This window comes from Moschus berezovskii, chromosome 4 (genome assembly GCF_049115385.1).
Source record: "Moschus berezovskii isolate FMDL1 chromosome 4, NW_MosBer_1.0, whole genome shotgun sequence".
NCBI classification, from domain to species: Eukaryota; Metazoa; Chordata; class Mammalia; order Artiodactyla; family Moschidae; genus Moschus; species Moschus berezovskii.
This window is the reverse complement of record NC_142463.1, coordinates 13,731,883-13,744,927: the sequence shown is the minus strand read 5'-3', so window position 1 is coordinate 13,744,927 and position 13,045 is coordinate 13,731,883. Positions and strand designations below refer to the sequence as shown.

The 13,045-nt window shown below is 44.5% G+C and overlaps 1 protein-coding gene and 1 pseudogene across 1 annotated transcript; both read right to left on the bottom strand.

The window, feature by feature from the left end:
- Window positions 1-2,084: 2,084 nt before the first annotated feature.
- On the bottom strand, window positions 2,085-7,214 carry NDUFS5 (NADH:ubiquinone oxidoreductase subunit S5). Its single transcript, XM_055403323.2, has 3 exons — window positions 7,056-7,214; window positions 4,772-4,989; window positions 2,085-2,306 (listed from the first exon to the last, which is right to left on the bottom strand). The coding sequence occupies exons 2-3, from the start codon at window positions 4,985-4,987 to the stop codon at window positions 2,202-2,204; spliced, it is 321 nt and encodes a 106-aa protein (XP_055259298.1). The 5' UTR covers window positions 4,988-4,989; window positions 7,056-7,214; the 3' UTR covers window positions 2,085-2,201.
- A 1,162-nt stretch (window positions 7,215-8,376) lies between these two features.
- On the bottom strand, window positions 8,377-9,297 carry LOC129540307 (rho-related GTP-binding protein RhoG-like; annotated as a pseudogene).
- Between the last annotated feature and the right edge of the window lie 3,748 nt (window positions 9,298-13,045).

Sequence of the window (13,045 nt, the reverse complement as noted above, 5' to 3'; positions counted from 1 at the left end):
ATGGGAAAGAATCTGAAAAATAATATATGTATAACTGAATCACTTCATGTGCACCTGAAACGAATCTAACATTGTAAATCAACTATACTCCAGTATAAAATAAAAGTTTTTAAACAGCATCTAAAAAAATATTTAGGAATTAACTTAATCAAGGAGGTGGAAGACTTGTACCGTGAAAACTATAAAACATATCTGAAAGAAATTAAAGACATTAATAAGTGGAAAGAAATCTCATGTTCATGCACTGCTGCTGCTAAGTCACTTCAGTCGTGTCCAACTCTGTGTGACCCCATAGATGGCAGCCCACCAGGCTCCCCCTTCCCTGGGATTCTCTAGGCAAGAACACTGGAGTGGGTTGCCATTTCCTTCTCCAATGTGTGAAAGTGAAAAGTTAAAGTAAAGTCGCTCAGTCGTGTCTGACCCTTAGCGACCCCACGGACTGCAGCCTACCAGGCTCCTCCATCCATGGGATTTTCTAGGCAAGAGTACTGGAGTGGCTTGCCATTGTTCATGGACTAGAAGACTTATTAAGACATCAATACTACCCTAAGCAATTTACAGATTTAATGCTATCTCTATCAAAATCTCAATTTTTCCGCAGAGATAGAAAAACCCATCATAAAATTCATAGAATCTTTAATATTTATTTGGCTGTGCCAGATCTTAGTTGCAGCAAGTGGGATCTTCGAGCTTCACTGTAGCATGCAGGATCTTTCGTTGTGGCATGTGGGATCTAGTTCCCTCACTGGGGATCAGACTCGGTCCCCTGCATTGGGAGTTCAGAGGCTTAGCCACTGGATCACCAGGGAAATCCCCTGGAGGAGCTTTAAATTTGTGCATCAAAAGATACTATCAACAGAGTAAAAAGGCAATCTACAGGACAGAAGAAAATATTTGCAAATTACATATCTGAATCAACATCCCAAATATATAGAAAACTCCTAAAACTCTGTAACAAAAAAAAACCTCAACTCAATTAAAAATGAACAAAAGACTTAAATAGACATATATCCATATAATAGTCAAGATATACAAATGGCCAGTAAGCACATGAAAAGAGGCAACATCACTAATAATTATGGAAATGCAAAATAAAAAGCACAGTGAGATACCTCACTTCTATTTGGTGGCTATTAAAACATTCCAGAAAACAACAAATGTTGAAGACATGGAGAAATTAGAACCCTTCTGCACTATTGGTGGGAGTGTAATTGAAAGCAGGGTCTCAAGGAGGTATCTGTATAACCATATTGATAACAGCATTATTCACAACAGCTAAAACATGGAAGTAACCCAAGAGTCTATTGACAGATGAATGGATAAACAAGATGTGGTACATGCATACAATGGAAAACTATTCAGCCTCAAAAAAGAAATTCTGATATACGCTATGTATGTTAAGTGACATAATTCTGACACAAAAAGACAAATACTGTATGATTCCACTTATAGTGATGTACTTAGAGTAGTCAACATCATAGACCTAGAAAGTAGAATAGTGGTTGCCAGGTGCTAGAGGGACGAGGGAGTTATTGTTTCATGGGTATAGTTTCAGTTTTCCAAGATGAAAAGGGTTCTGAAGATGAACGGTCGTACAACAATGTGAATGTACTCAATACCACTGAACTGTACACTGAAAAATGCTTAAGATGAGGAATTTCTTGGTTTCCTGGTCCAGTGATTAGGACTCTGCTTTCACTGCTAAGGATGCAGGTTTGATCCCTAGTTGGGGAACTAAGATCCTGCAAGCCACAAGGTCAAGAATTTAAGAAATAAAAGATTGAGATGGTATATTTTATGTTATATGCATTTTAAGACAAAAAAATAGTTCAAGAAATGCTCAAGGTATCTGAAGTTTTCATTATATTCTCAACATTTAAATTTTCTAGGGATCATACCTTCCCTTCTACATCTGAATTTTTTCTTTTAAAAACACGTTTCTAAGCATTTCAATCAGAAGTACTAATATACCACTGATATTCCCTTGATGTTAATTTTTAAGGTAAAGGCATTTTACCAAACTTAAAAAATAGGTTGCAACCTCATTATTGAAAAGTATGATCCAAAAGAAAATAGAACAAATATGATGGAACAATCCTTTATTTTTAGACATTCTCACAAAGGGGTTTTTAGTACGTAGAATTTCCAGCCGAGAAGAGAGAACGTGAGAATCAGTCTCCAGCCACTGGCAGCTGCTCTGCTCAGGGCCGAAGATCCTCCTGGCCTGAGTGGTGAGATGGAGGTGTGTACTTCCCTTCCTTGATTAGCTTATCCCGCTGTCTCTTGATGGCATTCAGACGTTTCATCTGTCAAAGGAGGAAAATATTTAAACTCGGAGGGAGATATGTACCAGAAAGTGAGCAGTGGAGAAGCTGAATACAAAACTGGTTTCATTTTTAAACTATGGAAGCTTTTCATCCTGGAGGGCCTCTGAGATAAATCCCATCTTTAAAGAATCAATTTCCCAAGCTTTTAACAAATCAATTTCTGCTGTATATATAGTAATACCTCCTTGAAAACTGATAACTAATATGTTCCTATTATATATAGGAATATAAGCATTTACAAAAATAATAGAGATACAGCAGCTTTAAGAGGTTTACTTGTGCATACTAAAATCTTTAAAAGTACGAAAAGTTGACATCACCTCACCGCATATGCTGGTGACTGTTCACTAGATATGAATGCAGCAGAAATAGGCAAATGGGGTCTCTGGACCACACTGAAAGACATGGTATGTGCTCAGCCAGCAGTCACTCAGAGAGGCAGGGCCCTGAGTTCTGCCTTTTCCCCTCAGTAGGACACTCCCTACGGATGAAAATCAAGCTATCCAAGACTGTGTGAGAGCCGTTAATTAACGGATTCTGTGACATGGAAAATAGACTTACTGATCCTGAATGCACTATTCCTTGGCTCAAAACCCAATGGCTTTCATCTTACTGAGAGGAAAAGCTGAATTCTTCCCTAGAAGGACCTATAAGACCCTTCTCTCTGACTTCATGTCTTCATACCTTCCTCCAGCTCTCTCTGCTCCAGCTCAGAGACCCTTCCATTCACGGCTTCCCCTTCCCTCAAGTGAATGTGGTTCACAGTCTCCAAGTCTCTGCTGAAATGTTTTCTATCATTGAGCTCTTTTAGGAGCACTCCACTGAAGCACACAGCAACCATACCGGTGCTTCCTATCCTTCTGTTTATTTTCTCCACTGCATTTACCAATACCTGACACACTATTTCTTACCTTGTCTGTAGGTTTTCTGTATCCCACCCCCAACCCTTGCTCCACGAATGAGTTCCATTAGGGCAGGGACTTTTTGCTGTTTTTCTTACTGCTATATTCCCAGTACCTGGGAATAGTTGCTGACATAATAGGTGATCCAAAAAATACTTTTTGAGTGAATCACTAAGTTTTCACAAAGGCATGAAGAGGTAGTATATTCAATTAAATATACCATTAACTTTAAAGAATGCGGATGTAACCTCAGTAGAAAAAAACTTTAGGGATTCCCAATACTAAACATTAACCTTTTAAAAAACTGTATTCTTAACATTTCTCTAGTAAAGAATTTCACAACATAAAACTAGTTATGGTTGAGGTATCACACAGCCATATGTCAAAAGCTCTCCCAGCTAGAACCAATCATGATTTAGTGTTCTGAATACAAGCACAGGGTCTAGAATCAGCACTGCTAGGTTCAAATGCTATTTCCACCTCTTACTGTGCTATATGACCTTCAGTTCAGTTCAGTCGCTCAGTCGTGTCCGACTCTTTGTGACCCCATGAGCCACAGTACGCCAGGCCTCCCTGTCCATCACCAACTTCCGGAGTTCACTCAACCTCATGTCCATCGAGTCAGTGATGCCATCCAGCTTTCTCATCCTCTGTCGTCCCCTTCTCCTCCCGCCCCCAATCCCTCCCAGCATCAGAGTCTTTTCCAGTAAGTCAACTCTTTGCATGAGGTGGCCAAAGTATTGGAGAGATACATTTAACTGAATATCTAAATTGTATCCCTGAACCCCAAAGTATTGACAGTAATAAAAATAATTCTATGTTATATGTGGAGCACAGAAATAGGCAAATGACAGCCCATAGCTAAAGATTTCTTCTCTAAAGGAGAACTGGACCCTATATGTTATGCAATTCATTCAACTCTTGAGGAGGTAAACACCATGCTACTAACACTTTTCCCCCTGTATTTTTGGTCAGGATCACCTAAAACAATCTCATTAACACCTCCATCTTCCGCAGAGTAGAAATCTAGAGGTTGTTTTATCAGGTTCAGTGTAATAGAGCTGCAGGATTTTAATCTCTTCCCCAGTGAGGGTTCAATGAATTTGAAATATATTTGCCCAAACATTTTCAAGGACAAACACCCAAGACTAGTGGGTGATACTTGATACTCTTTACAGAAAAGTAAATTTTTAGCCTACACAAAAATGGAAATCTACATATGCAATTTCTAACCTGATGGCTGCAGCAGGGTACAATGCTAAGGAAAATATTGGGTTCGCTAAAAAGTTTGATGAGAAAACCCTAATGAACTTTTTGGCCAACCCAATATGGGTTGAATGTGAGAATATGAGGAAGAACACTGAACAACTTAACACAGTTAAACTTCCTTGACATGATACCTAAATAGAGAAGGTATTTCACACACAAGTTTTGCCAATTCACATGGGGCAAGCCGATGCCCAATGATCAGTTAAAAGTATTTAAAAGCAGCTCTAGAGAAACTAGGAGGTAATTCAGTTCCCATCTTCATCACTTCCTCACCGTTTTCTGCCGCAGCAGACATTCTCTGAAATCCTCAAATTCTATTTTGCACTCCTTCTCTGCTCGGATACTACCGATTCCATGTGCACACTCTATCCATTCTTTTTCAAAAGCATGACATCGAGCTGGAATCCTGTGAGGCTGCTCAGCACTCTGGATTGTCATCCAGTGGTCTAAGTCAACACCCAGCTTTTTCTGCACATCAAAGAAAGGCATGGCTGAAGTGGAAGGGGGAAAAAAAAAGGAATGTCATAAAATTGCAGTCAAAAGAGAAACTTCTGAGAAAAATGAGATAATTATGACAAACAACCCTCTAGAAAGATATTTTGTACTAGTCTCCCAATTTCTTCTCCCCAAACTTTTTCATTACACAAGTTCTTCCAGTTTATGGTAGATAAGCAATTTTCGTGCTTTCACAAAACTCAAACTCGAGGAAAAGGGAACTTGAACCAAAAAACAATGCATTAAAAATCCATTATATTGATAAAGTCATTTTAATCAAAAGTTGAAAAGTGTGTTTTATTGAATTTTTAAAATGTATGTTATTTATTTGGCAGTGCAGGGTCTTAGCTGCAGCATGCGAACTCTTTTGGCATGTGGGCTCTAGTTTCCTAACCAGGAATTGAACCCAGGCCCCTGCATTGGGAGTGTAGAGTCTAAGCCACTGGACCACTAAAGAAGTCCCTGTATTGAATATTTTGACTCAGTAATCCAAATGCTTTGAGGTAGATCTGAAGAAATAACTGAAATAAAAAAGCACGAGCATAAAAACATTTCTTTACATTTTTCAATCCATATCAACTTAGATGACACTTCTAAGAAGCCATCTTGAAGCCGGAATGTCATCCTGTGTTACCACAGCATCAGCATCATAGACTTTTCATAGTACCTTGCTCGCCCTTGTAATGTGCTGCTGCTGCTGCTAAGTCACTTCAGTCGTGTCAGACTCTGTGTGACCCCATAGACGGCAGCCCACCATTCATATGCGTATCTCCCTTTTGAACAACCCTGAGGATAGGGACCAGTCTGGTAGGAGCTCAATAATTGTTGGGGGGGAGGAAAAAAAAAAAAGAAATTCAAACAACTTAAAAGTGCAACAGTAGAGAAAATGAAAGTGTTTGTCTCTCAGTCATGTCTCCACTCTTTTCGACCCCATGGACTGTAGCCCAGCGGGCTCCTCTGTCCACGCAATTCTCCAGGCAAGAATACTGGAGTGGAGTTGGGTTGTTCCCAACCCAGGGATCGAACCTGGGTCTCCTGCATTTCAGGCAGATTCTTTACCGTCTGAGCCACCAGTGAAGTAAGAGAAACGAATAATTAAATCCAGTACCTATTTGGTAGACAACGGTGGGGGGCGGATAATACACATGAAATATACATTTTAATGTTTAATGAAAAAAAAGGGGGGGTTTACAATAATGCTAAAAACAAAACAAAAAACTTCAAAAGAAAACTGGAAGGAAGCACAAAAAAAGGTCAACAGTTACCTTTATGAGTGGCAGGTGAATATGGCAACCCACTCCAGTACTCTTGCCTGGAAAATCCCATGGATGGAAGAGCCTGGTAGGCTACAGTCCGTGGGGTCGCAAAGAGTCGTACACGATTGAGCGACTTCACCTTACCCATTCTTTCAGTCATTTACTGAGTAATAATGTGCCAGTCACTGGGATGGGGGTGGGGGTGGGGAGCAGCTGCAACCTAAGCACTAGCATGAGGCCACACAGAGGGAACTGGGAATCTACGGACGAGCGCAAGAGGTAGGAGGAAGCACCTATTCTGTCCGGGAAACTGGGAAAATGCCTTTAAGGTGGGTGGCGTTTGATACGGATCAAGTGCAGGTCAGTGACAGAGTACTCCAGGAGGGCACACACTGCACGAGTGTCAGCCGGTGTGCTGGGTTATGTCTGGGGTACACTGAGCACCCAGACGCGGCTGGAGCGCAGAGTGCACGTCGGGAAGAATGAAACGAGCTTAGAGGTTGGCGGGGCCTAAATCCCGCGTGGTCACGCAGCAAGCTGGAAAGGAACGTGGACTTCAGGTTAAGAAACAGAAGGCCAAGCATGAGTCTGTAAGAAAGTTAAGTCAACCTGGAAAAAGAGCCGAGAGAGGCGCGGTCTATAGGCTTCACTGACATAGGCTGTGTGGACCAAGGAGCCTGGGAAAGCAGAAAATATGGCCAGGGAGAAAGGTCATCCACCCAGCAAGCCAAGAGGAAATCTGTTAAAGAGCTCTCGGAAGGACGTGCTTTAGGCTCTGTCGCCCAGCGGACACACACAGCCCCTACCGTCCGGCCGCTGTGTCCTTTTCTCCTCGCTGGCCGCCTCTCCTAGACGATCCTCAGGCGACAAGGAGGCCTGCCGCAAAGGAAGCCCGCTGCGCGACTCTTGCAGCGCGACGCCCGGAGCCGACCCGCCTTCCGGCGTCGCGCCCCGGAACCATAGAGACCAAGCCCCATCTGTTTGCGCCTGCGCGGCCGTCTGAGCTGCCCTCCAGAGACTGCGGACGCGCGGACCTTGCCCACACAACCGCGTGAGAGGCATCCTCGGGGTTTAGTGATTTTCTGCTGTTTCCTCCCACAGTGCCTGGGACTCTCACCACAGCTATGATTGGTGAGGGACTTGACCAAGGAAACCCTCTTCATCCCCTTCCAGTGGCGGTTAAGCTCATGGAGTGTGGACACGCCCAGGGTGGGTTCCAGTTCTTGTTCCGCCACTTCTGTCACCTGGCAAAATTTCTTAACCTCACTGTGCTTCTGTTTCATCTAAGATAAAAATAATCTTAAAAGATAATAATACAGTGTATAGGGTTGCTTGGGGGATTAAATGAGTTCTATTAAAGCACTGGGTTTCCCAGGTTGCCCTAGTGGTAAAGAACCCGCCTGCCAATGCAGGAGATGTAAGAGAAGAGGGTTCGATCCCTGGGTCAGGAAGATCCTCTAGAGGCGGTCGTGGCACTCCAATATTCTTGCCTGGAGAATTCCATGGACAGAGGAGCCTGGCTGGTTACAGCCCATGGAGTCTCAAGAGTCGGACAGGATTTAGCGAGTAAACCACCAACCACCAAAGCACTGAGGCGTTTCCTGGCACGTGGAAAGCACTCTTAAGACAATCACAGTTCTTTTATCTCAGTTTTTAATGTTTGCGGATTCTAGAGAATCGTCAGAGACCATGCCCCTCTGTTTCTGAACCTTCAGAGGTTCCCCTTGTTTACAGCAAGAGCCCCAAAGTGGTGGGATTGGGGCTGGGGTGGCTGCGTGGGGTGTGGGTACCATAAAGTGTATGTGATATATGTAGGGGAAGTGGGAAGAAAATAGTAGATTTCTAATTTTTGTGTTTTTTAATTTCTTGCTTGTTTGTTAATGTTTATAAAGGGCATAATACTACATTAGTTGTACATATAAATAACTTGTAAATAAATATTTATTGGGGGTTTGGGCTGAAAACTTCTTTTTTTTTTTTTTTTTCACTGGAGACAGAAGGTATTGTTGATGCTGATGGGGGTAGAGGGGCCCCAGGAGCCCAATGGTGGTGGGACGGAGTCAGTCAGCAGGTGCCTAAGGCCCAGGCACATGGGGGTAGGTTAGGGCACATTCATCTTAGTAGGATTCAGTGGCTTCTTCCCTGTGGAAGAGAGCATCTTGAGGGTGGAGCAATTTGAAGAGCAGTGAGGGAGAGGTTAGGGTCTGCTGAGCCCTCCTGAGAGAAGGCACCAGGACAGGCAGCAATATCTGTGTGGAAAACTAGGTCAGCTGGTGAGTAGGGGGAAATGGGGAGGAGGCACTGCGTTGACTTCTTGGAGGAGGGGTCCGACTTTGACCTGGGTGAGCTCTCAAGAATACCTGGTGTTTCCAAGCAGAATGGGGCAGGGCCCAAAGCCCCTTTCCCTGCGGGTCCCCTTAAGGAGAAAAAGACATTTGGGGACCCCATAAGCAAGGGGGTGCCAGAATTAGTCCTTAAGGCACAGCTGGGGGCAGACAAGGCACCAAGACAGAAAGGCACAACTGGTGGGGGGGTCAGGGGCAGCCTCCAAGCTGAGTGCCAGGTCACAAGAGGATGCAGGACTGCCCATGCTTGATCCACAGCCTCAGTAAACACTTCCTTGATGCCATCCTGCTGCAGGGCCGAGCGCAGCTTGGATCTGCTGGGCCACCACTTGGCCCAGCTCCTTCAGGCGCCTTTAGGGTGTCAGTTCCTTCTTGGTGCCCACCAAGAGGATGGGCACTTCAGGGCAGTGGTGGCACACCTCTGAATGCCACTTGTGCTGCACATTCTCATAGGAAGGCGGATGACCGTGGAGAAGCAGATGACAAACATGTTGGTCTGAGGGTGGGAGAGTGTGTGGAGGTGATCATACTCCTGGCCTGCTGTGCCCTACAGGTTCAGGTTCACTGGGCACCCGTCAACTGCACTCTGGGCACTATAGTTGTCGAACACTGTGGGGATGTACTCCTTGGGGAAGGCGTTGCTTGTGTGGCATGTTTTGACCACAGCCCCTTCGCTCACCACCACACACCTGAATCTCTGCATGGTGGGTGCAGGTGCTGCGGTGGAGGCTATGCCTCTTACTCTTTTTGAGCCCTCCTGGATGCAGTGACCTGATGCCCTCCCCAAGGTAGGGAAGATGGGGGTGGCAGCAGTGGCTCTGGACTGCCAATTTCTTTTCCTTTTAAGCAATGAGCTTTCAAAACTGTTTAGAGAAGTTCGGTGTTCCAGCCTTCCCAGCCTCATTGTCCAAAACCCTGCCTAATGCCCCGACAGAGAGCTTGCTCTTCCATGTATTCCAGGAAAATCCTGCGATCCAATCTCTCTTTCTTCTTTCCCTTGGAAGGAAACCAATTCCTCCCTCCCCCTTCCATTTCTGCATGCCAGATTCCTACTCTGCTTCAGGACTTTTGCATAGGTTTTTCTCTAAAATGCATTAACTATCACCAAGCCCTAGTTTCATCCACTCTGAGGAGAATGCCTGAGGTCCCACGATGTACTGGTTTTGTTCCAGCATTGCAATTCTCCTTTCCTTCCCCCCTCATCAGATATGTACCCCACCTTAGATCAGTTTCAGCTCGAATTTCTTGGGCACCTAATGTATGTCCAGCACAATACTAGAGGATTATGGAATTGGTAACTCATGGCCCTTGCCTACAAAATACTAGAGGTAGCAAGGTAGTGATCACCACCACCCCTTTTACTTCTCCCATTTAATGTTGGTGATAGCATGTTTCCAGCCATTCAGGTAGTAAACTCTGAAGCTGTCTTTTGCATTTTCCTCCTGGTTCAGTTCAGTTCAGTTCAGTCGCTCAGTCGTGTCCGACTCTTTGCAACCCCATGAATCGCAGCACACCAGGCCTCCCTGTCCATCACCAACTCCCGGAGTCCACCCAAACCCATGTCCATTGAGTCAGTGATGCCATCCAACCACCTCATCCTCTGTCATCCCCTTCTCCTCCTGCCCTCAATCTTTCCCAGCATCAGGGTCTTTTCAAATGAGTCAGCTCTTCACATCAGGTGGCCAATACTTTGCTTCATCCAATATTTAATCACTGGCCAAATGCTTTCAAATATTCCTTCAATAGATTTTCAATTTTTTTCTTCCCTTCTGCCTCCTGGCTCCTCACTTGTCTGTTTTGTACTGACTGATCTTTCTAAAATATTAATTTCATTGAATCACTCCTCAGATGCCAGGTGGGGTAGATTAGTACAAAGATGGGCAAGTCAAAAGCCTCCAAGGCCAGAGCTAGCTCACTGTAAGGAAATGAAAACAAAAGCATTATGATAAATGGAAACTGATCCTTGGCCTCAGTTTGGTGGAGAGGAATGGTGGGGAATGTGCAAACTGAAGAACGTATGTCCCGTCTAAAGCGGGCAGCAGCTCCTCAGCTCCACTCTGTTGCTGTCAAGAATCAGGGCTTCAAATTGTCAACTCTTCAAATTTTTCACAAGAAGCAGAAATTTTTTGTTATTGCTTAAATGTGAAACATTCCATTTGAAAAAGCGCGGCAACTAATTTTTTTTTAAAGTGCTGACCAAACAAAAGCCATCATGGAAATGGCCTTTGAGCTGCCAGAGTTCAAACCTTGGATGGAGGGAAAATTAGACTGGGAAAGCAATTGACTTTGAACTTCGATGGTTTTTTACATCTAGCCTTACTCTCTTCTTACCCTCTCTTCTGATTGTTGTTGCAAGCTTTTCTAAAGACTCAAATATGATCATTCAGAAAACACTTCCTGAGCTCTTATCTCAACCATGACCCTTGTTGAGTTCTTGGGATGAAGGCATAAAATGCTGTGGCAAGTGTTAAAAGAAAGATGAATAAAAGGGGAATGCAAAGGAAGGGAGTCATTCATATTTCCTGGGCTCTGTGTAAGGTTATTCAAGAAAAGGTCCAGATTTTTGCGTTTGGTATTCAAGACCATGATCTAATGTCTTTCCATTTCTAACTCCTCAGATCCCATTGTTCACCAACCGGTATTCAATACCCTGGTGTTCTCAAACATCCAGAACTGTATTCACGCTTCCAAATTTTGTAGGATCATTACAGACATCCCACTGTACCCCCAGGCAAATGCCTAATGCGTTCTCATCGTTTATCGCACGAAGCTTTCTGTGGAATCTTCCTGAACTCCTGAGCATTTACTAGGGCTTTGTTGAGGTCCCACCAGCCCAGTTATACGTATACTGTTTCCTATTATAGATGTTAACTGTTGATACGCCAAGCCCCTCCACTGAACAGTGCTTTCGGCCCCGGTGTTGGTGCGGCTGTGCAAGGATGTCCTTGACAGGGCTCTCCCGAAGATGAGAAAACTACAGTTCCCAGAAATCCTACGCCAGAACTGCGCCTGCGCCGTTGCTATGCCGACCATGGGCGCCAGTTTGGATTCCTGGGTTTTTTAAAATGACCTAACTCTGACGGGGCGGGGTGGGAGGCGTTACCACCTCTTGTATTCCCCTCGTTTATCTTTTTTTCCTTTTTCTGCAAGCCTCTGCTTCTTGGAATTGTAGTTTTACAACGAAATCAAAGGATATTATGCACAGAGAAACAAGCCTGATCTGTCGCCTTGTTCATTATTTATTGGGGAACCCTGAGGCTCAGAGGCCGGGTGGAACAGGCCGTTCTGTGCTTCCCCAACAGAGCCTTGCTCCCATCTTCAAAGAACTAGAGGAGGGCTAAGTGTTAATCGATGGAGAAGGAAATGGCAACCCACTCCAGTGTTCTTGCCTGGAGAATCCCAGGGACGGGGGAGCCTGGTGGGCTTCCGTCTATGGGGTCACACAGAGTCGGACACGACTGAAGTGACTTAGCAGCAGCAGCAGCAGCAAGTGTTAATCGAAGCCACCCCCCGCCCGTCCCCAACCCCTTCCTGTTCTGGTTCCCCTGAAAACTAGCCTCGCTGTTGCGTGAGCTGGGGCTGTGGACAGTCACAGATTTAATGACCCCTGGATCTATTTCACGGGACTTCTGTCCTTGATCCTTGATCTGTAGGATTTCTTGCTTACACACCTCAATCATAACGTGATAAAAGCATTTAATGCTACCTTTCTGCAGATAGGCCATCTATAATTTAGCACATTGCGAACTTTAGGCCTTAGCTGATACCACTGTCCAACAGATTTGAATAAACTGGGTAGCCTGAGGATCCTAGCACAAGTGGAAAAGACAAAGTTTGAAAACTTTCCCCCCAACCCCGGAGCTATAGGATAGACTCAACAAAAGCAATAAGCAAAGCAATCTGAAAGTGAAAGTAAGGGATCCCAAAGCCTGAAATAAGATGGCAGAGTGACTCTTATTAAACAGTCAAAGATGTGCCATTTGGGGGGAGACACAGGTGGAGAAGGAAATGGCAACCCACTATAGTACTCTTGCCTGGAAAATCCCATGGACAGAGGAGTGTGGTAGGCTACGGTCCAAGGGGTCGCAAAGACAGGACTGAACTTCGCTTTCACAGTATCAGGTAAAAGATGCAACAAAACCAGGAACCACTGAAGTGGGGAGGAAACGGTGAGGGGGAAGGCTTGTGGGAGGGGTAATTGGGTGTTGGTCAACATTCCATCCCTAGAATTCAAGTCCCCTTGCTCTGTTACATGGAGCTTTTTCTTGACTTTAATTAGGTTTTCCAAGTGGTACGATTACATGAAAACACACTAAGGGACTTTGAGTCGGCCTTCCACTGCAGGGTAACCAGTTCCACTCCTGGTCAGAGAACTAAGATCCCTGAGTGCTGCTAAAGTATACAGAAAACACAGTAAGGCCGATGGGGCTGTCTACCACACCAGACATCTC